Source organism: Pelodiscus sinensis, chromosome 4 (genome assembly GCF_049634645.1).
Source record: "Pelodiscus sinensis isolate JC-2024 chromosome 4, ASM4963464v1, whole genome shotgun sequence".
NCBI classification, from domain to species: Eukaryota; Metazoa; Chordata; order Testudines; family Trionychidae; genus Pelodiscus; species Pelodiscus sinensis.
This window is the reverse complement of record NC_134714.1, coordinates 97358364-97385598: the sequence shown is the minus strand read 5'-3', so window position 1 is coordinate 97385598 and position 27235 is coordinate 97358364. Positions and strand designations below refer to the sequence as shown.

The following is a 27235-nucleotide window of genomic DNA, read 5'->3' as shown; positions in this document are numbered from 1 at the left end:
CCAGCCAGCACACCCGCTAGTGTACACCTGAGGAGAGCACTACGTTGGGAGTGATTCCCCGACGAATTTACCCGGCTGATTAGGGCAGGGAGTAAAACCCCGGTTATACTAGGTTGGCTACCGAAGTTACTTAGACGGTTCGCAGCCCCAGCTGATCTGGTGACATCTATAGATTGTTTGCTGTTCTCGTGGGCACAGAGCAAAGCAAATGCCAAGCAGTAATGGAGCCTTACACATACTTGAAGTGTGCGCGTGTTTGTGTTTTAAGTCCTCCTTATCTTCTATGGAACAGCAATATATATGTTAATTGAAAACTTCTGGCTTTAAAAAGGTTGTGACAAGTTATAATTTGTCCTGTCAATAGCTAGGACCCTTGTTTAGCTCTTTAGTTTTCTCTGCTGTTCTTGTCTGTCAGCTAACAGCTTGCCTAACACGCTGGCTTCCTCTCTTATGGCACGGAAATGACAAATGTGCTGTTTTATCCATACAATTTATTTCATTATTGTTGCCAGCACGAAGCATCACAATCAATCATAAGGAAGTCCAGTTGGCAGGTGTCAATCTTGGTATGTTTTTTGTACGTCTCAGTCTATATTTAATCCAATTACAAGGGTCATGGAGTAAGTGCAAATCCCCTTGTTACAACTCACATCTTATTCAAGATTTAAAGTAAAAAGTCAACTTGATCACATGGGCGCTTTGGGGGAGCTCCGATACCTTGTGAAACTTCACACACGCAAACTACACACACGCAAACACACACAAACACAAACACGCACCCACTTAAATTATGCAGCGATGGCTTTTTTATTACAGAGTGACTGAGGGTCGGCGGTTATTTGTGTTTCGTTGTTTTGTGTTTAGGAGCGTTTGTGTGCAAATGAAGAATCTTGTTATTTCGCTAAAGGAGAGGGAGGCTTTAATGACGGGAGATCTTTCCGCTCATTGCCCTTTCAAATACAATTGTAGATCGAACTCAGCCTTGTCACGTTGAGGAAAAGTGAATTTCTAACATCCAGGACGTGCCTGTCGACTTTCAGCGAATTGCATCCAATCACCCCCGGGGAATTCAGCTAATGTCTCAGGCTAAAACCGGGAGGAGGGGAGAACAACAAATCAAACAGTGTCCGGAGTTGTGCTTATTATGAAAATGGTTTAAAGGAGAAAAAAGGGAAATAATTCGAGACAACCCTGGATAAAGTTTTAGACAAATTGGGACTGCTCTGAAAGAAAGGGGGGAAACCCAACCACAAATGTGAGCTATATACATTGAGCGTAAGAACTTTTTTCATCTTGCTCCTTGCAAATAATAGACCAATTATAAAGACATATCCATCGGGATTCCTTATGAGGGCAAACACTATTTTGGCTAAATTTCTGTCTTCTGGACGCTTCAGTTGACAGAAGTCTCTTCCGGCAGCTTGAATTAAACCGCACAGAGACACATCCTCACAGAGTCTTGCTAGAACGAGTGTAAGATTTGAAGAAGTTTAAAAAATATGAGGCCACATAGTAGATGCTTTATACTAATCTTACCCGTTGCCCAGCGTACAGAAATAGAATTCTTCCGACTGCTCTGAAGCCCTTTAGATCGGATTCTATACTCAGCGTGGTGAAGTAACTCCGATTTCTAAGTAGTCACACACCCACACACGCCATTTTAATACTATTTTGAATCCTTTAAAAAACAACAGGGGGACTATCCATTTTCTATTGAATTGCAGCAAAACTGAATTTCCAGGATGAAAAAAAAAGCAAATGACATTTGTACATCGCTCAAAGGTTAAACGCAATCCTGTCTGGAAAAAAAACTACCTCACACCATTTGAACTGCCGAGTGATGGTCGGAAAAGCCCGCTACACGCAAAGTATTTAAAAACACGTACCTTGGACAAGGGGAATAGATCCCAGCTAACATGCTAGTCAAGTGTCTCTTTCCTTGGAAGCGAAGCCACATTTCTACCCACGATCTTTTTCCCCCCTGGTCTACGAGGTTGCTGATGGTTTTTACCGTTTATTGTAGCTAGCCGGGGACCCTGCCGTCTATGCAATGCCACAGTAAACAAATTGTTCTGATGTGCTTATTATTATTGCTCAAGTTCTGCTTGGATAGAGAATTAAAGCTCATTATTACAGAGTGTGTTGTGAATTGCTCAATCTGTGGGAACACCGGGGTTTGGGGCATCCTTAAAACCCCTTCCTGCCGCAGTGTAAATCAAATGTGTATCATGCTTATAAATGGGTAACACGTTGCTGTCTCTCTGCCCTCGCCCGAGCCACAGTGGCTGTCACAGCGCTCAGGGATACCGCCCGGCAGCGCGCAGCGAGCAGCTAGCGGGTTCGCTGCAAGGCTGCTCCCTCCACGTCCATCCGCGCTCTGCGCCCTCGCTGGAGCCTCTGCCTCGTTGGCGTGTGGCTCTCTGCAAAAGGGCTTCGGCTGCTCCTGGCTGGGGCCGGGTCCCCGCACAAGCCCGGACCCAGACGAGCCCCGCTCAGTCCACAAGAGGCGTCCCGCTTTCCCAGGGCACAATTATCTGCCCGAGAAAAAACTGGCGCAACCGTTTCCACGCAGGGTGCTGGCTGGGCTCACTCGCTGCCGCTGGCTTGCGCGCTGCGGGGCTGGCCACTCCCTGGGCTTCGTGGCAGACCGCCAGTCAGCCTGCCCCTCCGGGCCCCTCACGCGTGGTGCGCGGTGGTGAAAACACGAGGGGTTCACCAGGCCACCGACACGTGCCATGGTTGTGCGGTGGGCTGCGTGCCCCGCTGCGGAGGGGTTAGGCATTGCCCCCAGCCCCAGGGGCAGGGCGGGGAGCGAAGCGAGCCCGGGATCCCGCTCGCGGAAACCCGCCGCCGGTCCCGCCCGCATCGCGGCCCACGCGAGGCTGCCTGGGCGCAGGCTGCGGTTGCCGCCTGGACTTTGTGGCCCTGCACACTGCGGGGATCCCAAAGCCAAGGGCGGGCCCGTGCGCCTGGCTCAGTCCGTCCCTCCCTTCCGCCCCTTGGCGAGCGCTCGGAAGGCAAACAGAGCCACGCTCGGGTGTTGGCCGGGGGACTGTTTGTCTGCCTGCGCCAGGGCCCGGCCAAGCAGACTTGGCTTCACGCCTGATGGGTTTCTGGAGAGCGGCGCGCTTTGGAGAGCAGGGGAGGCAGCACCTGGCCCTGCGCTAGGAGCCATCTCCTTTTATTGACAGCCAGATAAGCAGGCGGCAGCCGTGGTGTTTCCAGCGCTTCCTTCGAGAACCCTGCTGGGTTGCAGGGATCCGGAGTCCCTTAATAGCAGCGACTCCAAACAATCCGTGAAACACCTTCCTGACAGCCCGCGCCCGGCCTCGCCTTTCCACGCGGGCAGCATTAGCCGCTCGCTAACCCGCACTAGGGCCCCTCCGCCCGGTGGCAAAGTGAGCAAACAGACGCCTGGGCGGAGGGGGAGCCGTCCAAACAGAACCCAAATTGTGTGTGAACGGGGGCCGACGGCCTCCCGATGCCGAGCGACGCTTGGCACAGCCGAGAAGCGCTGCTCCCCCCGCCGCCTCCCCACCCTCGTCTTCGACATGTTGCCCCACGCTTAGCATGCGAGCCCTCGTTTTCCAGGGCATTCGCAACTCAGCCTCACGCTGAGCAAATCCCTGGGCCAAAGGAAGGGCGGAGAGGCTTCGCGTTGCCTACCCCCCAAATGGCATCCAAATATTGGCTTTTGGAAACATGGCCGATCGGCAAAGAAACCTAATTCAAACGGGCAAAAAAACGCTCTCGCCCAGGGGAAAGTCCGCATTATAACCAATATCCCGATAGCCTGGTTCCAACTGCGTAGATCCGATACAGGAACATTGTCTGCAAAGCTAGCCACTAAAAACCGATTGCAAATATACTGTCCAGAGGAGAACTATACCCAATATTTTGTTAGGTAGAGAAGGGACGTAGTGAAAAGAATCTGGGTACTTTGTAATAAAAAAACAAATCCCTTTCAAAGACTACCTCCCATGGAACTAGCAATCCCCGACAAATCAAAGACAGAATGCAGGTTCATGAAACATTTACGTTCAGTTCCATAAAACCGTCGACTAGGCTGTACCTCTTTTCTGATCAATTATTTACCTCGACAACTGTGTGCAAATAATGGTATTTCTGTCTTTAATGGGACAGGAGGCAGATAAGAGGAAAACCTAGCGGAATAAGTACAAAGAAGGCTCCCTGAATAACCACGGAACCTTTTTTATCTTTTCTTCAAGATTTAAAGTAAAATTCGTGGTGCGGTCATTTCCAAAAGCTATTTTAATAAGACAAGCATTGATTACTGCCGTTTTGCCAAGAGCCAGTCGATGACAAGAGAAAATGCCCAATGCTGTGACAATGTAGAGCAAGTCAATGTCACCATAATCCATGCATTGTAATACGTTTTAATAGTTAGAGTAAGAAAAGAACCACACCTGTATGCTGTAGAAGTAATCGTTCGCTATTTGCCAGCCCCAGATACAGATGTTAGACATTCTGTTTATCACATAACCGCCGAACAGTGCGGTCTCTGTTCTCCCCAAATGGTTAATTACATTACAACGGATTTTGCCTTTTGAACCTAGTTTTTAAAAAGACCAACTGGAAGGTGGAGATAGACAGCAAGCAGTTCCTGCTGGTAAAAGTTCTCGAAAAGCGATTGGTAAAGCATTTGAAGAAAGTGTTCTCCCCTCTCTGTCCTTCGCACCTCAGTCTGAAACAGGGCATTTATGAACTCATTTTTAAACGTTCAAGGAAAAAGTCAAAACTCAGCATGAGTTCCTTCTTCTGAAGCAGTTAAAATGTATTGACACCCGCTTGATAATAAACCAACCCATTTTTCTACTTAACTTTGCAAACATGTATTTTTAAATACCGCTCTGCTGCTTAATAAAGACTGGCTGGAGTAGGGGTTCATAATCTTATTCCTGCACTGCAATAATCCTAGTAGCCAACCACAAATAAACATTTTATTTTCTACCTGACTGGACCTACTCAGTACACGAAATCCGAGACGCAATAGCATCAATGGACTTTTAGTGATAACTGGGGGACTGGATCTTTTCTGACCTGTGCAAGGCAGGCACAGGGGCCACCCGAAAGGAGGGTGAAGTTACCTTAAAGTTTTGGAGCGTGGCAGAGAAAGGGGTAGCTCTCTCTAATCGTTCACAAGGGTCTGATAGATCAGTTGCCACCGCAACTTGTGCTGTGAAACAGCCTGTCTTGCAAGTAACACTTCAGGTGGCAGGCTGAGTTAGGAAGACAAGCGTGCCTTTGGAAAAGATGGGGAGAGGGGGAATAACCACGCACGACCATAAGGTACTAAAGGTGAGGCCACAAGAAAAGACGGGAAAGTGCAGCAAGGTGAACTTGGATATTCGAAAGTCTGGCCATCCTGCTGTAGCTAGCTCCGTAGCCTACGGCTGCTACTAACTACAGCTGCAGGAACCCCCGGAAAAGGTATTTTACAGTGTAATACAGCATGCACTGTGTGCCTTGCAAGCTGGGAATGCAATGCCACTGGTGAGCATTAATATTTCCATAGAATAATATGGTGCCTTAAATACTCCCCGGATTCAGGAGGAGCAGGCAGTGGGGGAAAGGGTTTAGGCCCTATATGCCCGTTGTTATCTAAAATTTCTTATTAGCTCAGCTCTAACTACTGTCCTCCATGACGTCACCGCGGCCGCCCAGCCAATAGGGGAGGCGCTGGCGTTGATATTAAGGGAAAGTTAGTGCAAAGCAAGACACCCTCTTTTTTACTGTCATTGACATTTAAACTGTGTGGCAGATTCTTATGTAGAAATTGGCGATCAAACCTGCCAGTTATCTACAATCGGCAAGGTAATAGTGTGGGAATCGGCAGGTCAGGTTCATCTGTCTGCACTCTCTGTTCCAGGTAACATTTTATACTCCTTTTCTACAGTCATTACTAGTGCCACTGGCTTGCTCTGAAAATAATAATCCGACCCTCTCTCTCTCGCTGAATCTTTTGCCTGCTTTGCTGTGTCTGTGTTCCTCTGTTTGTCTTTGAAATGGGCCGAGTACAGGGACTGTTTTAAAGTTGTGCTCTTTTCTGGTACTTACAAAATACATCAGTGTCTATATTAGCTGGCCTGAGAATGAAGTCTCGCATATTTGGGCGGAAGACTTTTGCTCCTGTTCACCGCTGGTTGCGAACACGGCCACTTCTGGTGCAACTCAGTTATTCGTGTAGGCTTCATCACTCTGTATCCGTTTTCTCGCCTTTTGTGTAGGTTTTTTGTAACGTTTTGCAAACCCCACTCTACAACAGGTGGGGAGGGGATGCCCCTTGTGATCTCGAGCAATTAACTCGTCTGTTTGGAAACTGAGTCTGAAACTTTCCACGCTTCCGGGGAGTGTGGGTACTTGAGCGGCCGGGCGCTATCAATATTTGATTCGCTTCTCGGAGTTCAGCTAGAAATGCAAGAATGCGGCTCACGGCGTTGGGTAGCCTTTTAAATCTCCCGACCGTGTGATCTGCGCTTTGCTCGGGAAGACCTGATCATTAGCGATTTGCACTGAGGTAGAACGGCGGGGACTCAAGTTACACTAAGCCCGGTCACACCCTGCCCTCGCTTCCAGGCCGGCTGTGGCCACAGCGAGCCCCGGGCCCTTGGCGAGTTTGATAAGTTACAGGGCGCAGCGCAGGAAACCGCGAATCCTTAGAAACTGGCTGGCTGGTTCTCAGGCGAGCCCGGTCCCGGTGCCTTGCGTGCGCTGCGAGGTGTGTTTCACACTCAGGCTGTGCAGGTGTGTCGATCCAGACAGCCCTGCTCAGCCATGCCGTGCATGCACATGCGTGTCATTCCACACACGCACTCCCAAAGCCGCCCTGCTATTTCCTTCCACAGCGAATCAGCCTCAGAAGCTAACACGGGACGGTTTTAAAGTTTCAGCGTAGGTTGGGGGGCGAAGTTTCCACGCTACCCCTGTAAGTGAACGGACCGATTTTGGTTTGCATGTTGTCTGGGGGCGGGTGGGGGGGGGGATTCAGTGTTCAGTCGCATTTTCTAACGCCCCCACGGAAGCGCAGTTTTATTTGGAAATGAGAGCTAAAAGTGGTCTAGCTGGAGGCAGGAGGGGAGGGGGAAGTGGGCTGCACACTTCAAATGTTTCGCCTTTTTGCCTTTGAGTCTAGTTCCTCCGCTTTATACTTTCGAGATCTGATTGGGAGCTGTTCCGAGGGGTAGCTACTTTGGCTAGCCCGAATTCGTGAGCGCACGGAAGTTCTGTAGAACCTGTGAATGGAAACAGACCCTAACTCACAATCGCAATCTTTCCTTGGTAATTTCTGCGGTGTGCACTAACGAGGGGGCGAAAGGGAAAGAGGGAAATCCCTCTACTGTAGGTAGACAAGTGTAGGGAGCTCACGAGAGCTTTTCAAAAAACTCAAAATGGAAATCCGGAAACACAATTGACCTACCCTCCCTGTTTTCCTAATATTCCTCAAGGTACTCTAGCAGGAAGGTTCGCGGCAGTGCCTCCCTCTGATACACCGATAAATGGACATTCTCCTTCAGTAATAAATCAAACACCATCCATCTCAGATCCTCCTCCCTAATTAGAGATGTTTATTGGAGATTGTGTTTATCCAGCTGTCATGCCGAGAAAAAGCTGTGACATAATTACCTCTGACCAGATAGTCTTTTACATGCATATTTCATTGACATATAATGCGATTGGCTCGCATTAAAAATGACAAGATCAAATGTTGATTTTACCAGCTGTAATAATATTTCTGATTATTAAATTAATTGAAATGCATCTTTCAGATGGTCCAAATTCTGGTAACGGATTGTGAAATGAAAGCTTTGAGTCATTTATTTCATGGTGACATCAAATAATGGTGCGAGTGAAGAAATATGGGAAGTTACTCAAATAAAAGCTACTTGTTTTTAAAAGAGAATTAATCTTCAGTTAAATAAAACACTTTATATCAACCAAAGACGTACCTACACCATTTTCATGTTGTCACAGATCCCACCGATTTACCGTTTTGCTTCTAATCCAAAAGGCCTATCTATCTATCTATCTATCTATCCGCCCAAATTGTCTTAAATATCTCTAGTTCATATTAACAATGTCACTTTTAAAATGTGCCTCTAGCTGCGGGGAATAAGATCTTGATTCATTGGCTCCCTTAGCCTTGCCAGCGTTTGTGTAGCCATCTGTCTGTGTCTGTTAGGAAGTGATGATAAGCTACGAATTACTCTGTAATTGAAAATATATTTTGGGGGGGAACTGGTTTTACCAATATCAAGAGTGTAGGCTTTTTATCCGTTCTGCTGCCCGTGTTCTCCAGTCGCTAATAAAACTCAAATTGAGCTCCTTAGTGACTTGATTAACAGGCAGATTAACTGTTACGGGAGGTTTGAACAGCTTGTCCCAATCAATAGCATTTAAAATGCCCGTCAGGATGCGCTTAGCTCGCTCGCTCTCTCTAAAAATAGGCTTTTCTATCAGGTCCGTTTGCACGACATTTTTTCACATATAGAATCAAAGGCTGTCCCGTATGGAAACATGTGTGTTCGTCTTCCAGATTCAGAGACAGCAGCATGACTTCGTTAGGGTCCAGAAATACGTTTTTATTCTTGCACACAAAGCTGTGCTCTATGCAAAAGACCAACATAAAAGAGGTTAAATCGATTCCAAACTTTTTGCAGATTGTTTATAAACTAGAAAAGCTCCACTTAACTCAATGTCCTGTGCACTAGAGGTTTCAAGCACGGTTCCTGTGTATACAAATAGGCATTCAGTGTCCCGAAGGCAGAAGCACTGTAGTCTAACACGTCAGGGTTTGTGTATCTCTTCAGTTTTAGACTGAACTGGACAAGAGGACTTTAAGCATTTTTCTGGGTATTAAAAAAGGTAGTTTCTAACCCAGATATTAATACAACAAGACGATACAGGCGTACCTAACTCGGAGATCCCTGCTCCTAACGCTTAGAAATAGACTAAAAAAAGGAGCGACATCCTGGTCCTTAACACAAATCAATAGATACACATCAGATCATAAGATCAAGTAAAGCAATGAAAAGAAATTAGTCAAATTTCTGTTTACCTTTCCAGAAAAAATAAATTTTCTTACCTTGTTTTGGTTAATGGACGTGAATGCAAACAGACTACAGGACCAAAATGTAAATGACTAATTACAGTAATACTTTTGGAGGTATTTTCAACCATATTTTCAACCCCTGGTTTAGTCCATGCTCAGAGCAACTGGAATCCTTGGGCATGTGTGCTGTTTACGTGATTTATTTTATCCCAAACGTATTTGGTGGTGAAAGGTGTCTTTTAAAAAGCGCTACCTTTTGCAGAAAATGGGGGTGGCTAGGGTCTGGGGGAAGGGAGCCCCCTGGAAAGCTGTAACGCGAAATTCCTTAGATCGCTGTTTGTTCTAGTTTGGTCCTCTCGGTCATTAACAAAATTAACAGAAGGTTTTTGAAAAGTCCCACGTGACTGTGCTAGGCACGGAAGACAATCTCTCTAAACTATTCGAACTCAGTAATGTAGGAGCTGTCCGGGACTGCTAGCCCTCTGCCAAGGGTAAGTGTGTGAGGTGAGATCCTTTTGGTGGTAACATTTCCACCTGAGGTGCATTTGCTGAGGAAATCTCTCTACATCCTGCGCGTCTGCTCCTGCGGGTCTGAGAGCCGGATTTACATAGGTACCTGCTTGACTTCAACGCAAGCCGCTCGGCTCCCTTCAGACATACTTGCCCTGGACAAGAGAGATTGCTGGTGAATCTTAACGTTTTCCTCAGCGCGTCTCGACTCCTAAAGCAAACTGCTCCTACGTGCCACCGCCGTGCTACAAAGCCTCCCTCCTCACTGCCATGGGACATGGATGGCCATTCCTACCAATGGCTCATCGATTTGCATTTGCCTTGCTGGACTGGGGAGGGGGAGTAGCCATAAAGAGCTGCTTGGATTAAAGATCAAGTGCAAAAAAAAGTGCCCTGCGTCCTGCCCCGTTGCGTGCCTAACCCCCCGAAGCGTTGTGCTTTGGCAAACCCCTCCTGGACTGAAAACAAAATGCCCCGTCTTGAAAACGGGACTAGAGGCGCGTTTGCAGGCAGCTGGAGTTAAAATGGCGTCCTTAGAGTTGTGCCTCAACTTTGCGGGGACTTCCTGGTCTGTACATTTTAGAGCAGGTACAGGTCTGGTGATCCTGGCGTGCCACGGTGAGTCACGGGAGAGCAGGGTTTCCTCCCAAGGGGCTGCCTCCGGGCGGTGCAGTCCCTGCAGGGGAAGGCGATCAGGGCAGGAATGGCTCTAAGTTGGACATACTTGGGACTGGCACACACCGGCTAAAGAAACTCCTCTCGCTCGCTCACATATGGGCGAGCTCTCTCTCTCTCTCTCTCTCTCGCTCACACACACACACACACACACACACACACACACACACACACGTTCTCTCCCCTCCCCCTCCTCTCCCTCTCCGATCCTCCCCCTCTTTTCTTTCTTCCAACTTTTTTGGTGGAGGAGGGGGTCGCTTCTGGGGCTCCTTTTCCCCCATGTCCTGCTAAATCAGTAGCAGTGTGGCTGTTTCCCAAGCCCTCCCCCCCCTCAGTCCCAGAATGACGTCAGTTTCCCTCCTCTCGTGATTTTTTTGGGGGAGGGGGGACTTTTTTGGGGAGGGGATACAAAGTCGACTGCGCCCCAGGGGAAAATAGCAACAAGATTACGGCTTCTTTATTCTGGAGATGAAGCCTAAGAAGGTGCTAATCCAAAGGATGGCTAATTGAGGGGTTGTAAAAATGATATTGTCTGCAATTCCGGACAAAGTAATTTTTTTCTTCCTCCCTCTTAATACCCCGTGGATGAGAATTTTTTAAAAAATCCTTGGGATGGGGGGTGGGGTGTAAGAAAGAAAGAGAGAGAGAGAGGAGCCGGCGGACTTCACTCCAGAAAAGGACTAGATCCCTGCTTTTCAAATCTCCTTGGAGCCTCCGAGATTTGTCGATTTCAGTTCCAGAAGCTACTTCTCCCTCCAGGATGCAAGCAGAGGTGGCCCGCAATAGCTAGCAGAACTGGGTTCTGTCCGGGACACTTTGCCAAGTTGTGTGGCAAGCAGCAACAGCCCCCTGGGGAAGGAGACAAGCAAGAGATTGGTGTGTATTTTTTTTAAATTTCCCTTTTGCCTCTTGGAAAGATCCTCTCTGAGCGCTTGAAACTAAGGGGAACCCCCCGAGAGAGGTTTCCTGTGCGTAGGGTACCGGGACGCTTTCTCAACGGCTTCCCACTCTGGGGTGGCTTGAGAAGCTGGGCTGGAGGGAGGTGACCGACGTGTTGAGAGTAACCACAGTATGGTCGGTGATTGCACATGTGCTACCCCGCCCGCGGTCTCAGAGCGGGGCACACTCCAGTGCCAGAGTTGGAAAAGCACCTTTGTTCATGTCCTCAGATTCTGTTGCGCCTAATTTACCTTCCAGGCAGATCCTATGGACGGACAGACAGACAGACAGACACACACACAGCTCACGGTCCCATCACGAGCGTCGCTCCGGTTTTTCATGAATCCGCAGGGCTAGGAAAAAAGGCAGCTTGACTTAGGCCTGAACCAGTACAACTGCGTGTCAACGACGTGGCCAGGCAAACGCTGAGTTCCCAAGAGCAGCGCCGGGCTCCTTCCTTCCGTCCCCTTACAGGACCCGTGTTATTTCCTGGCCTTGCCGCGCTGGGTGAGACTCCCCAAAGTGTTGGAAAGGGGAAGGGAGCGGGATCCCCCTTCCCCGACTGGCGCTGGCAGCAGGTTTTTTCCAGGCTCCCTGACCGCCGACCTGGAGGCAGCTCTGCCTTCCCCTGCACCCCGTGAGCCAAAGGAGAGTTTGGCTCAGCTGCCCCCAGAATTCCAGGGGCAGCCCTCGGAGAAGCCCCTGCTCTCCCCAAACCACGCATTAGAGAGCATCAGCATCAAGGCAGAATGGCACCCGAGGAAAGGGGGGAGGAAAAAGCCAGTAGTCTCTTAAGAGCCCATTTTGTGCTATTAGGAGCGGTGGCAGCTTCTCTGCAGGACTGGAGATGACAGTGCATGACGGCCGGGCAGCCCATTATCCAGCTCCTATTGAGGCGTCCTTTCACTCCCATGCAAACTCCTTGGCAGAGTCGTTTGTCTCCTCATTGTACTTTATTTGAGCCCGCAATGGTTGTCAGGGCTCTTATTCAATTTCAAGATACTTTATTGATGAGCTTTGACTTTTAGCACTTTTCACATGTCAAGAGAAGTCAAGTGTATGCGGCTACGACTTCATTTCATGCGCCGCGCGTTCCTCCGCTCCACTTTTCCTCCTCGCAGCGTCCCCCTTCTCTCCCCTCTTCGCCCCCCCTTGTTGTGCGGACCGTCCTCCCCCCTCAGCGGACCACTCGCCAGCAACGATCGGGACACCCTGAGCTCAGACTGGTGCTCCCAGTGTAACCTTAAATGCACGCGCTGAGGGGTTGCTTTAGGGTTTACTGAGGTGTGTCTTAATAGTCCGGCATTCAACAAATGTACTTGTGGTGTGTGGTCAGAGCAGCGAAGTCATTTACTTACTTTCCCCCCTTGGTTTTCTGGCAGCTACTGAAGGGGCGCTGCCTTTGCAAAACACAAACCAAAATAAAGCGAAAAGCACCAGCCCCTCCGTGGGCAGCGGAACAAAGCTGGGTGCCCGGCGCATCTCCCCCTTCTCACGCACCCATAAGTGGGGAGATTTCCACACGCACCCCCATGGTGTCTTTAAAGAAAGCCCCAGCGGCTCTTAGTCAACAAATGGCACGTGGAAGTTTGCGAGTGTTTGGTAAAGGACTCTCCAGGGCCTTTCACAAGAGCTCTCAATACACAAAGTAAATTGTGTATTTGCTCTGCACTTTCCAAGCTCGGAAGAGCCTGCCCCCCTCCATCAGGTTTGGAGAAAGGGGGGGGGGGGCTGTAAAACTTGGATGGCTCTAGGCAATTCACAATTTACAAAGCGCCTGTCTCCCAAATATTTATGTCTTTACCATTTGAATGTTATTTTTTTCCTTATCTCTATTGTCTGGTGGGAGCTAACTGTTTAAATGCAAATTGATCTTTTTTGCCAGCCCTCCCTCCCCCCTCTCTCTCTCTCTCTCTCTCTCTCTCTCTCTCTCTCTCTCTAGGCTCCCAAAACACAAAACAAAACAAAAAACCACCTAAGCTGTATTGGAAAGCAGTGTGCTGTGTTTTCCCCCAAAGACACATTATTTATTTACCTCAGTGTCTAATGTGAAGGGGGGGAGTAGAGTTTATGTTTTAGTTGAGAAAAGGTACTTGGGTAGGGGAGATAAAGTTCAGACAGCACCGATGGCTTTCAGAAGCTCCCTCTCCCCCCTCCCCTCCAAAAAAAATTAAACATTGTTCCAAAGACAAAACTGCAGATGAAGTGACTGCTCGCTAGTAGTCTGCCCAGAGCCTCAGCGCGCAGGGATGATAGAAGGGAACACAGGGAAGAGGAAAAAATCTAGGCGAGGAGCAAAACCCAAGTGCATTCATATTCAAACAAATGGGCCAATTGAACCAGCCACTGCGCCCGGGCATCCAATCCGGAGCGGGCAGGCAATGGCGTTGCTTTGCATAAAGCAATATTTTGTGTGGGAGCGAGCCGAGCATTTGCATGTGCGGAGTGATTAGTGGGTTTGAAAAGGGAGCCCTGGCTCAGCCTCCTTTCCCGCTCTGGTTCAGGCGCAGGGAGGAAGTGTTTTGCTGGAAGATGATGACAGAGGTCAGGCTTTGCTAATGGGCCAGTGAAGAGCAGTGGAGGCGAGGCAGAGACCAAGCACACACACATTAATACACTTGAACCATCACCAATCAGCATAGGTGTGCTCTGTCTCTCTCCCCCGGCTCCGCTCACACACTCCTTCTCTCTCACTCTCCAGCCACTGACAGCCCATTTGATTGTCAATCTCTGTCTCCTTCCCAGGGATTCAAGATCACACAGCCAGCAGCTTCAGTGGAGAAAAACTATCTTGCTGGCACCTCTTTTTAAAGCACCATCATTCCAAATCAGTGCGCTCTTACACTATTGACAGGAGCTTTGACAACCAGCCAGGATGCCTCATAAAGGTGAGTCTGCTCATTTCTTCTCCCCACTTCTCCCTTCATTTCATGGTGATATGTAGACAGGTCTCTCCCCCTCTCCCCTCCCCACCTGCCTTCCGGGAGAGCTTCCCGGGGAACTCGCCAGACCCGGCGCTCACAAACTTTCTGCTTTCCCCGCACCCCGTGTCCTCTGGAAAAGATCAAGCATCTGCCCTGGGAACCCGCAGCGGCGGCTCCGATGTCTTACTGCTGGACAGAGCGCTCACAAACGCTGGTGCCTCGGACCCCGACGGGCCAAAGCGAGGGCTGGGGGGATGCGTTGTGCTCCCTGGCTGCTCTTTGTACACAGGCGCATGCACACACACGAGATGCACCTCACCCCAGACCTTTCGCTACGCTTCTTTTTGCTGCTGCTGTTGTTGTGTCTGTGAGGACAGGGAAGGGACTCCCTCGCCGAGCCTCGCCAGTTGTTTTCTGGGGGGGCAGCCGGGCGGATCCGAGAGCCGTGTCCTTCGCTTTTGTGCTTCCCACAGCCGGTCTCTAGGGAGGAGGCGGAAAAAATCTGATTTAGGGAATATTCGCCTCTAATTGCGATGCTTACTCACCGCAAGGACAGAGCAGAAGGGGGAGAGAGAGAGGGAGAAAGAAAGGGAGCGAGAGAAAGGGAAACCAAGAGAGGTGGGGGGAAAAAAGTCACATTCTAGGCCAAGTCAATTCCCAGGAATGGTATCCGGGAAGCTCTGAGCAGAGCTGAAGGACTGTCAGTTTCAATCAAGCCGCCGGGAGATCTCACCGAACTTGTCCATAAGACCAAGAACTTTCCAACTTACAGCTCACACGAGGCAAAGAGTCAGTAAAGTGCAGTCTCGAAAGCCCCTGCTGCCCAAAGCCCCCTGGAGCCCCCACTCCCTGTAGTATTTGGCTTTGCTGTGCAGAGCACTGTGAGCATTCTCTTGCCATCAGTATCCCTTGTCAACAAGTTTCTAGCCGGGGAAATATAGAAATATATTTTGTAAAGAAACGTGATTTTAAAGCATCTTTCTTATTTTATTGAATCTCTTCCACTTTGCAAGAATCGCTTCATTTTCCGTCGTAACCCGCGCGGGCGAGATTTCCCCCACCACACACAAGTAATTTTTAAAAGTTGCAAACTTCTTCGCCATGCATAAAATTTGACCACCTAAGCGCAACAATAAACTTGATTCTTCTCGTTTCACAAGAGCAATTAGAAAAAATAGATTTAAATGTAACCTTGTAACGCTTTGTAATTGGGTGTTAAATCGACTCGCAGACCATTAATAATTTCTAGAAAGTTTTAAAACAAAGTTTCCTGTATGATTAAATGTACCTGACAGCTGCTTCTTTAAGGGAACTCCTCCATACAATATAATGGATGAAAAAGTGCCTGCATCTTCTCCGTCTTTATAGACATAAAATAATAATAGTGGTCTTCGACAATACATTTTTATAGCTTGTGACCTTTACGAATGTCTAAACAAAACTAATGGGTAAAAACAAATCGATTCCTTTTCATCTTTGTCTTATTTGACCTGCGATTGTAAAATGTTGTCATCTTAGTAGCTAATTATCGTTTCAGTGGGGGGGAAAAAAATCCCAAACACGATCAGATTATATCAGGATTTTGAGATTAAAAAAAAACAGCTTGCAGATTAGGCCTGGCCTATCGAGTCTGATTCCTAGGACAAGGCAATTTTAATTTAATTCGTTACTTTAAAGCTAAAAGTATTCTGATTCATAAATGTCTCTGTGTAGATTTACATAAGCACGCTTATCAAAACTAGCAAAACCAAGTTGTGAGCTGGGAAAGCGATTTTATGACCAGACTGCTTCCGGGTGCTGCTGTTAGACTTTTTTTGTTTTTGTTTTGCCAAATGTTGCTGGATACTTAGTTAAACAGCGAATTTCCAAGGAAAATGCAAACCAGCGTCTCTCTTTCTTCAAACCTCCTTGGGGAAGTACTTCGCTACCCTGTTTCTGAATTATACAATGTGTTTGGGGGGGGAAATACATCTATTGTCATTTCTATGAGACGTGCAGGCAGAACTAGGCGTTGGAAGTTTAACAAAAGCATTCTGATTTTCTTTTTTGACCCCGTATTCTCCACGCGTGTGAGTTGTGCATTAAATATGTGAGCAAATAGTGTCCGAGGAAGTGGATTTTCTGATCGGTGAACGTATATGCAGATGAGTTCAGTGTATGAAGGGGACGGTTTCACGTTCAGTTAAGCTAAAGGAGACATTGCCACGTCTCCATAGTAGTACAGTGTAGCTTGCCTCTCTTGCTAATCAGGTAGCTCTCCAAAGAGCAGTAAATATTTACCAGCTGAAGTCTTCACGCTGCGAGAAAGTACTTGTTTGATGTTTATTTTTATGGATTTAAGATGACTAAAAGCTACTTAATAAATTATACCGTGGCTTGTCCTGAATAGAGAAACGTGCCTCTTTGAATTCTTCATCATATGCAGGAAGAGTAAAATTAATATTCATTATAGGCGCAAAAGAAAGAGAATGAGTATTTTTAGGTTCAAAAAAGGGGGGGGAGAAAATGAAGGCTGCGACTATTTCATTATTTTACCTCCTTTTTTCCCCCCGCAAACCTCTTGAATGGGCTCTTTATTGTAATTGTCTCTTCCCAATTGAGCACCCCACTGAGCTGTTGTATCTTTTTACAACCCCTAACAACTCACACCAGTAACACAATTACCTCCAGATATTTATAACGAGAAATTACTTTTCCATTTTCACCCGCGAGGGTTTAGAGCAAATAAATACACGACCACAGAAAGAAATGCAGGGGAAAAAGGCGATTGGGGTTGTCCAGGCGCTGGGTCAAGGCAGGCACTAATGAAGGGAGTCAGGGCTTGTTTCTCTGCTCTTTGTAAGTTGGAGGGTTGTTGGTGCGCCGAGTTGGGAAGCTGTGCTGCTGGTTAAGGAGACGGGGGTTTTGCTCTCTGGGTTTGGGTAGAGGAGCAGAATGGAAGCCATTGTTCGCATTCTGTAGGCTTTGTTTAACAGTTCTCACCCCCTCCTGCTCTCACTTTTTAAAGCACTGAGGCGAGGTAGACAGCGTGTGTCACAGTACAGTGAAAAAGGGGAAGATCTAAAGACCAAAAAAGAAGTTAATCACAATAAGGGGAGTTTGGGGTGGGGGGTGGAGTTGTTAGTGCCATTAAAAACAACAACAACATGGGCCTTACTCCGAGCGCGTCAACGCGTCCTGGTTTCAAATCCAGCGGCTCCAGAGACGCAGAGTTCCCAAGTGTCCAAGGGTGCTTGGTCAGAAGTGTCCCAGCAAAACTATCCGGGTTCAGCTCCACAATTGCTGTCTCAGGACTAGACAGGGCACAGATCCACGGGGGCCCCCCGCATTAAACTACACAGGTTCCGTGTGTAAATACAGGCGCCGAAAGTGCCACCTCTGTTTAGACTGGAATGGGAGCGACAGTCTCCCAGTACTTCTGCAAACTTGAAACTTTGAGGAGTATTATTTTTGTAAGTGTTTCAAATCTCAGCCCTTCAGTGCGCGCGGCATCCTACTGGGAGGTTGCGCCGCGATGAAAAAAATGAAAAGGGATATTTCTACCCCATTTATATACTTTTTTTTTGCTTTGTCCTAGAGGGAAGACTTTAACTAGTGACACGCAGATGTGTGAATCCCTAAATTGTATGAGAGGACAGTCCACCCAGATTTCAGGCAAGTTTAAAAACCTAACTTTGGACTCCCCCCCCCCCCTTTTCCCCTCTTGTTTATAAGCACTATTTAAAAAATGAAAATCTGAGGCAATATACCATTGGCATGCAATTTTAAAATATTTAGAGGTGTTTATGTATTTGTTTGTTTATTTATTTGGCCTTGGGCTGTAAAAAGTTCAACCTTTACATTAATTGGAGAACGCGTCTAAATATAACCGAATAAGCCTTCGAGGCATTAAGAAATCTACAATTTACATGTGTGCTATCCTCCCCTGATTAACGCATATTTTATTACTAATAGAATACTATAAGCGAGCCACGTGGGATACTGCTCTATCAATTCATCATGCAGAACAGTAAGTGATTCTTTGTACATTTCAATGACATACTTCCGAATGACTTCAGAGTAGAGAGCTGAGGGATATGTGGGGCGGGCTGCGTAGATTTTTTTTTAGAAAAAAAATTGAGTCGGTTTCTTATAAGAGGGGAAAGAATAATGTCAGGAAGTTTGTTGTGGTCGGCGGCGGCTTCGTGTTGAGTTTCTATTCGTGTGTTGCTTTTACGAAGCTGATTTTGAACAGAGCTGGATGTAGAATTCCCTGACAGCGGTTACACCTATGTCTGGACCTAGAGAGAAAGTGGTTAAATATAGCTTGACAATGAAGCACAGCTGTTGTGAGCGCCCCTCTTTTAGTGTGCTGCATGGAAATGGCCATTCTAGGTTATCCCTGATGGATCTATTGTGATTGTAACAGGCCAGATATTTATGGGTGTTTTGAACTTTCCTGGGGTGTGGCTAAAATCGCCAACCAAAGTTGGAGAGAGGAAGAGAGTTCGAGGTGTAATTATCCGTTACCTTAGACTTTAATTTGATCCCCGCAGTGCTTACCTTCTTTTGTGTAGCTGTTCTAAAAAGATCTTGTTGGGGTCCAGGAGTGATGGCTTGGACATTTTCTGCAGTGTGTCAGCGCATAGCAGAGGCTGGGGGAAGGGCCTGATTTGGGATTTCTCAAGGAGGAGAAGACAGTGAGATAATCTGTTAGCGCAGTGATGCATCACAGCTGCTGTGGATGGAGATACATAATCTCCCGTTGCACTGTAGTGAAAGGAATTACAGTAAGAGCACGTCAATGGGGGGACAGGGGGGAAGCCGCGAGGAAGAAAAATATTGGGAATATCAAGTGATCAGAATCCCAACTTGAATCCATCTCTCAGAAAACAAGACTCAGAAAAAATGTGGGACCAGTTGCTCACGGGGTCGTGACTGTCCCGTTAGTTGGGTTTGAAACAACGCCGAGGTTGATTTTTTTTTTTTGGTAGAACAGCCCCTCTGTTATTTTCTATAGGTGAAACTACCCCGTGTGGTTTCTACTGTGTCATAGTCACGAGAGTCACTGAATTCCAACTTCCACGTTTCCACATTAACCCATAACGCGCTCACCGCGCATAAAGGGAAAGTTCCCATCGGAGAGAGGGACTCCTGCCCCCTTTCCTGGCATTACAATGTGTTTGTAACCAAGAAGCCAGGTGTCAAACAAGTTTGCAGGCAATTGCTGGGAAAAATGTTACACCTGCGCCTCTGCATTGTAGTTTGCTTTAAATTCTGTTCCGCACGAAACGACATTAACGTGAGAGTTCGTGTTTCTGAGCAAGCATCTGTAGCCTATGGCGTAGAATTTCTCAGATGGTTTCCAAACACTGGAATCTTCGAGCTGACCTTGGCTCCCGCTCCTTTATATTTTTATGCCACTTTGCTGCTAGTATTTTCCCTGGCACTCTCCTCGTACTGCTGTGCTCATTCTGCTCAGTCCAATCACTGTGCAAACGGAAGAGGAAGAAAAAACCTTATTCTTTAAATATCCTCAAATTACTTTTCCAGTCGGCAGGGGGGAGGGGATACTTCAACAAGGGGCTTTAGAAACAGTTGCTTAAATTTTCCGAATTAAACTTTTTGGATTAAAAAAAAGTAGCTATAATGTTGGGAAAGAAAGAAAGAAAGAAAGAAAGAAAGAAAGAAAGAAAGAAAGAAAGAAAGAAAGAAAGAAAGAAAGAAAGAAAGAAAGAAAGAAAAGGAAAAACCCTTTTAATTTTCCAGTGATAAACTGAGCAGCGCCTAAAGTTTTGCCTTCTTAACAAGTCACTTGCTCTCAAATTACTAAGTAACACGGTTTACATGCCTCACGAAGCTGTAATAAAACAGACAACCCTCCCTAAGAGTTCGCTTGAGTTGGGTTATGAATGTTTTCATTTAGTTCGAAAAACATTAAGCCTGCGGTGAATTACCTATATGTTATTGAGAGACACCATGAAACCGGGTGGTGTAAATAATATTCACTAATGCACTTGGCCTTGGTATGCTGAGGTTTTATGTTAATGGGAATGCCTTTACATGGTGGTTTGTGATCGCCACTGCAAAATGTAGAAAAGATATCATTCGGGTGAAGCCTTTATTTTGTTTAAAGGTCGCAGCAGGCTCTTCAGGCTTTGTGTTAATAACTCCTGGGTGTATATGGTGCAGAGCATCCAAATTGACACCATATGTTTTCCTATTAGATGACTAGCAATAGAATACAAGGCGCATAATCATTGCCACTGGGCGAGATCTACACTGCTCTCCAGGGAAATTATATAATGATTAAGGCTTAACCTTTTAAGTGAAACTTTGATTTTGCTTTCTTCACTGCCATTTTTTATGCTGGCAAATATCCCCCTTCAATCCCAGACCTCGGTGCGTTCTGCAGGGCGCACCGCCGGTGCGGGCGCACATTCTGTAAAGATCTATCCCGTCGAGATGTTCCTTGAGATAGCTCGACTCCGTGCAACGCTCTTCCGGGCATTCGTTTCTTTATGTATTTATAAGCTAAAGCAAACACGCCCTCCCCACCCCCCAGCTAACAGGCCGGAGTCTGTTCACCCACCGAGAGGGTGAAACGGGTCCTTAGCGCAGGGGGACGAGGGGCAGCGCCGTCCAGCCTGGGCAGGGAGGTAGAGAAAAACGCGCCCCTCCCCGGCATAGGAGAGAGATGTAAAAACAAGGCCCGTGATGCTAGGATTGGGTGGCTTAACGTTAAATTACCAAAACTGAATGTCACTTTGAATCCACTCAGCAAGGAGCGCGCCCCCTCGGTCGTGTCCGCACAGCCCCTGTGGCTACCTTAAAACGCAGCTTCCCTCGAAGGGGAAACGAGTAGAGTCCAATCTAGTCTGAGTGATCTCCAAATGCGGACAGAAAGGGTCGTTTTATCATGCTACTATTTGTCGTGACGATGCAATTTTCAAAAGCCGAGCACTGTCATAAAGTGACATGCCTGCCACAAGTGCTCCAACTGATCTTTTCAATTAGCCTTCCATGCATGATCCAGGGCGACTTCCGCCTATTTCCAGAAATTAAGCTCAAACTTGACGTGCAGCTAGTTTTATTTTAAAGACAAATGTCAGAGAGGCTCATCATATTTTCCCCCTCTTCTATATTTGGAGCTTATTTATTGCTAAGAAGCCAGGGCTCTTGGAGTCAATTTATCAGGAGGCTCCAAAGAGAGGAGAGCAGAGAGAACATAGAGCAGACCTTCTCCTGGGAGCCTTCCTCCAAAGCCTGAAGCTTCAGGTTGGGAATTTTCGAGTTGCTTTTGGCGAAGCGAATTGTATTTGCGAGGATGTAAATAGGCTGTTAAAACCCCCAACAAACCCAGGGCTTTGGTTTGCTTGGGTGGGGTTTTGTTTTTTCCTCAGGATGAGACGGATGTTGAGATTTTTGCTCTTGTTACTGCTACTGTCTGACTCTTTTGGGGGGAGCTATTAGACAGCACCGCAGCAGCAGGTCCCAGCTAGCCAGTGATAGGAGTCTTTGCGGTGGGGGCTCCATAGATCTTCTCAGGACCAGAAGCAGGCTCTGGAGTGCAGTCCAAGTTAGGACTTGAAACCCTAGCCCGGCTGAGTGTAGGAAGAAAGGAAGCGGTGGACGTGTTACGGCTGGGTCTTGTGGGCTGCCAAATGGTGTGAAAGGATGTCTCTGAGTGAAAGTGCGTATCCAAATGCTGGGCTTATGGTCTGAGGGTCGGACTGGGAATGTTAATCGATCAGTATATGGGACTGGGCTTCCAGCCGAGACTGGGGGAGAGATGCCAGCGCGTTGGTGCTGTGTGTTGCAATCTTGTCTCTCTTTCTCGCGCGCTGCTTTGGGGCATTTAAACGCCTCGCGTGTGCCTGTATGGAGCGCTTCGACCCGACGGATGGTTTCCCCGTGTGGCTCTGTCTTTACTTGCCTGCGTTGGGTCTGGAGCTGGCAGGCTGGTTTCCAAGTAGCAATGCGGCGCGGAGAGGGGGGCTTTTGCCAGGGAAGCGTGAGGCAGAGGCGTGTTCTTTTCCTGGGGACAGCCCACGATCTCTGGTCCATAGCCGCACCCCGAGAGCGGAGGCTGGGACGGCTCCGCAGGTAGCTGAGGAAGCTATTGTTCTTCTTTCTCTTCCCCCCTCCCTTGCAGGTCACAGCGGAGTGAATCAACTCGGCGGTGTGTTTGTCAACGGTAGACCACTGCCCGATTCAACCCGGCAGAAAATAGTGGAACTAGCGCATAGCGGGGCTCGTCCGTGCGATATCTCCAGAATCCTGCAGGTGAACAAGCTGGTCGCCACCTCAGTTTGCTCCTTACTGGCTCTGCTTGCAACACGCTTTCTCCATCTCTGCCTTTAAACGCTTCGATTCCGGAACCCCCCGGTCCAGCCTAATAAACCGATTCATCTGCTTATCTTTAAACCCCAAACTTTTAAAAATCTTCCTTGTATTTTCTTCCGATGCTGTCATTCTCTGGCGTTCCAGCTAGTTTGCGGGAATCATCTGAATGATACAAGCCAGCATAATTTCAGTCCCCCCAGCCTCACGCCCAGTTTCTTAAAAGTTCATGATCTCGGTATGCATTTGACGTTGCTTACTGCTTATTTTTAATAAGCAACAATAACACCGAACCCACACGGCTTTAGCCTGAAATGGAGATTTATAGACACTAACATGATCTGGCACATCTTAGGGCTACCTTGTACATTTCAGCTTTATAACCCTCCCCACTCGATCCCCCTCCCGAAAAGGATTCAGTATACGAAAATTAAATAACAATGAAATTGTGCAGATTTAAAGCATATTTGGAACTTTAATTCTAAAATTCATTTTTATCAGATTTTTTTTCTCCAGCTGTTTTAAAAGTATCACATTTGTAGTTTGTAGGGCCACAAATGTAATTTTTTTTAAGAAAGAAAAAAAATTTTCTAAGTAAGTTCTCATACCATTTAAGGTATATTTTTGTGTTATAGACCCATGCAGATGCAAAAGTCCAAGTGCTGGACAATCAAAACGTAAGCTTGTCATTGTTTAATGCATACTTAAACAATTTTATTTTTGTCTTGAAATTATTAATAATGTGATTTTCTGTCCGCTTCCCTATGCAGGTGTCGAATGGATGTGTGAGTAAAATTTTGGGCAGGTATTACGAAACTGGCTCCATCAGACCCAGGGCAATCGGAGGTAGTAAACCAAGAGTAGCGACTCCAGAAGTTGTAAGCAAAATAGCGCAGTATAAACGAGAGTGCCCCTCCATCTTTGCGTGGGAGATTCGAGACAGATTACTATCAGAGGGGGTCTGTACCAACGATAATATACCCAGTGTAAGTTCATGGAAAAAATCTTCCTATCTGCTGTGTTGAATGCCTGGGTAGCTAGAGCGAACCTCTGCTTTCTTTGTTTTGGTATCAAATGTGAGGACAGTAGTTCCCATCATTTGCATGTGGCAGGGTCGGACACATTTTTGCATAAAGAACTTGATCAGTGCCTTAAAATGACGGCTCGTCCTTTCCGTCTGATCCGTCAGGAATTCACAAATATTTGTGAATATATGTGCAAAATTAAAACACAGAACGAGGAAAGTCTCTGTGAGTTTATTAATGGAATCTGGTAACTCGCAATACAAAGCGACCAGTCTATGGTAGCTTCTTTCCTTCGAATTATTATCTCGTAATCTCTTTAATGATGTGCAGGTTCAATCAACCCCTCACCCCGAGGCAGAGGAGTGCGGTGATACTGACGTCGCGTTGTAGGAGTGCTACACACTACCATTTTGTTTAATGTTGGTTGCCTTTCAGGTATCGTCAATAAACAGAGTTCTACGCAACCTGGCTAGCGAAAAGCAACAGATGGGTGCAGATGGGATGTATGACAAGCTAAGGATGCTGAATGGGCAGACAGGGACATGGGGCACGCGACCCGGATGGTACCCCGGTACCTCAGTGCCAGGACAGCCTGCGCAAGGTAAGGCAGATCCCCCATCAGAGGAGCTTCTGGGCTCTGCAAAGCTTCTCAACCAATGTCTCCCGGTTGATAGGAGTGTGTAACCCCTTCCCAGTCCACCTCCGGAGCGTTACAGCTAAATCTCCCATTGAAATGCACCGAGAACCACCCTCTTGTAGGAGTATGACAAGTTAGCTCTCTGACAGGCTGCGAGGTAAACATGATTGTATCATATTGCGCCTTCCTGTAATTGACAAATTAGGCGACTATGAGTAGCAAGCCTACGGAAAGACGGGGAAATAAATGCAGGTGTGTAGCGAGGCTATGCGGAAGCGCTAGGGCTTGTTTAGCGGATTGGTTTCCAGTTTGATTCTCAAATGTATTCAGAACCCCGTTTTCGTGGGTGTGTAAAAGTGCCAGTGAAATAGCCACGCAGACCTGCCGTATGTGGGGGAGGCGCGTGAGTTATTGATTTGATTCTTTTCCTTGTCCATCAGCCTATTAATTAGAGAGTTTCTGCTCAGCAGCCAAGCCGGTTTTTTGCGCGAGTGTCTCTAAACCCGGGAGAGATTGGCCACAACGTAGGTAACTCTCTCTGTAGGGCTGATTATTGTCCCTCCTCAGTGGACCTGAAACAACTGTGTAAATATAGGAACCTGTTTATCCTGAAGATTAATAGGTATTTGTTGTGGGACTGACAGGGGGATAATATAAAGGATAATGGGATGTTATGTTACATACTTCAGATGGTTAATGGCTCCTTTTTGAATACCGTTTCTGTGCAGGCTCAGACCTTTCCCGAGCTGTGGTCAGTTCTTTAGAAGAGGTGTCTAGCCAACAACCTGCTTTTTGTTTTCCCCCCGCAAGGAAAAAAAATCCGTAACAGTATGCGGAATATCTGGTACAAAGGATGTTTCTGTCACACGCAAGAATTTGTTATGGGAACAATTCTGTCGCTATGTAATTGCTCATTAGAGATCGTTTTGTTTCTCATTAAGGCGACATGAATAAGCGTCTAGTTGAAGGAGACAGCTGTAGAAATGTTCCACAGGAGACCTCTGGACACGATATGGCACCGCTTGCCAATTAGACATGTCAGCTTTAAGAGAAGAAAACAATCTATGAAGGACACTGGAAAGATAGAGAGCAAAGCTCTCGCCTTTTTCCTATATCCTCAGAGTCCTAATGATCGCCCCGTCCCTGGCTAGCTTGCAGGGAGCTCAGCCGAAGTACTGGGGCCTGGCGCCTTCCCCTCACATTTACCTGCGGGCTCCAACTTTCCCAGGCAATCTTTCAAGTGCAAGGCGCGGCAGGAGACGCAACGGGCGCAGGGAGAGACTGGGGTTTGTCCCGGGAAGGGCAGTGGTGCCACTGCCCTTAATCGCTCCCTTAGCCCCGGGACTGCCTTGCCACGGCCCTGCCTGGCTCCTCGGATCGGAGGAGGGGGGTGATGCCAAGGCTAATCTAGGCCTTTAATTAATGACCAGCCAGCCTAGCGCTAAGTACAGTAGAGAAATCTGCAGCCATCTTTGCAACGCAACGTATCTGTCTGTAGCTAGCGACACCAGCTCGCCACAGCCGCTCCATGCGGTAAGACCTAGAGACGCGCCCCGTGGCCCGCCAGCTGTCCGGAGCGGCTCTGGGTAACTTGTACGTAGCCATGCGCCATCCGCCCTGTGCCGCTGTCGCTGCTTGGAAACCTCTAGGCTGATGTGCAGCCGTCCCGCCGGGCCGGCCCCCCCACCCCACCCCGCGTGGCACTCTCCGTGGGTTTGACTAGTCATTGCGGATTTCATAAGTCGTTTGAATGGCTTAGCTAGGAGAGGGTTGGATTTGAGCAAGGTGGAGCCTCCTCCCCCCCCCCCGGCCACCGCTGCGTCCCCTCCCCATAACGCCCAGCCCGGCGAAAGGGGTGGGGGTGGGGGCCGATCTCGCGTGGGGTGCCTGTAAGGGAGACGATTCGAGTTTAACCTCAGTCTGGAGGATCCCCCCCCCCTTCCCTTGTTCAATCCAGTGACAGGCTGTTGGGAGCCCCGCGTTGTAGCAAGTGACGCGAGGGCCCTTTTCGTCAATACAATTCAAAATCGTTCAGCTCCCCTCCCCCGGGCTGGCGGGATCGCGTTAAACGCGGGTTCAGTGCGGGGTGCAAAGCTGCACCCAACTCCGGGGGGGAGGCAGGGCAGAGCTCCTGAAACTTCAACCCCCCCCCCTCCACCACGGCCCGGGGGCAGCGCTAACTCGGATACCGCCCCTCCCCCAGCTCTACCTCACCCCTGGCAGCTCAACCCCCCCCCTCCCGGGCCCAAACCCCACCGCGATGGGAACGTGCGCCTAGACCCCAGCCGGCTTGCCAGAGCGCGGGGCTCCGCGGCGGGCGAGGCGCGCAGTGGGGCAATTGCGGGGGCTTCGCGCCATTGTGCTCGGGAGGCTCTTCCCCCGGCCTGGAAGAACTGGGTTGGGGCGGGTTAGTAGCGCGGTGCCCCCCCCAATGTGTCCGGCCTCCCCGCCCGTCCGCCCGCGCTCTCCTGCTACCCAGGGGCGCGGGGGGAGACACCCGAGCAAACATTCCCACGCGCCCCCGGCGCGCAGCAGTCCAGCCTGGGACCTGCGCGGAGGAAGCCGCGGGGGAGGGGGCAGCCCCTTCCCGCGCTTGCCTCCGGGATGGAATGGGCTGCCTCTGGAATATTCATGCGCGCGCTAATGTGTTCCCCTTGCAGCGCGGTGCGCCTGGGTTTTAAGAGTCCATTACGCAGAAAGCATAAGGCGAGGTTAGGTCTCAAAGGGGGACAAATATGGTCTCAATCTGATAAACGCCATGCAGCAGTGAATAAAATAATGGCTGCATGAGGGCTGACAGAACAAAAAGAGACATCTCTATCCGGGAGAAATTCTCCAGTGATTTAGTGGGTTTAGGGATCAGGGACACACTGTTTCTTATCCCCCCTCCTCCTTATAAGACTAAAGCCTTCTATAGGATTTAGACACTTTCTCTTTCAACAGATGCTACAATGTTTTGATCCCAGCTCTGCAGCTGAAAGGTGCCGCAATTGGGTTGCTATCTTTTTTGGCTTGTTTTCCGCCTCACTGATTAAGACACTAAGAAACTAAGGAATGATTTTATTTCCCAGAGTCTTTTTTCTTCTTCTTCTTCCAGGAAACAAATCCTACACCCAGCGTCAGATGGTCTAGC

The 27235-nt window shown here is 48.2% G+C and overlaps 1 protein-coding gene across 10 annotated transcripts in view; it reads left to right on the top strand.

Moving 5' to 3' along the window:
* The first annotated feature begins 5774 nt into the window (after nt 1-5774).
* The window catches only part of PAX6 (paired box 6), a 29025-nt gene continuing 7564 nt past the window's right edge, over nt 5775-27235 (top strand). For 2 of the 10 annotated variants that reach the window (XM_075927797.1, XM_075927796.1), the window contains exons 1-8: nt 5775-5890; nt 13940-14082; nt 17696-17772; nt 18073-18127; nt 22253-22383; nt 23076-23117; nt 23211-23225; nt 23901-24066. In XM_075927797.1, coding sequence (XP_075783912.1) covers nt 18118-18127; nt 22253-22383; nt 23076-23117; nt 23211-23225; nt 23901-24066 — 364 coding nt within the window. In that variant the 5' untranslated portion in view covers nt 5775-5890; nt 13940-14082; nt 17696-17772; nt 18073-18117. Of the gene's footprint in view, nt 5891-13459; nt 14083-16768; nt 16957-17695; nt 17773-18072; nt 18128-22252; nt 22384-23075; nt 23118-23210; nt 23427-23900; nt 24067-27235 lie in introns of those variants that run through there. The other 8 variants (XM_075927793.1, XM_025187664.2, XM_075927799.1 and 5 more) reach the window with 5 other exon arrangements.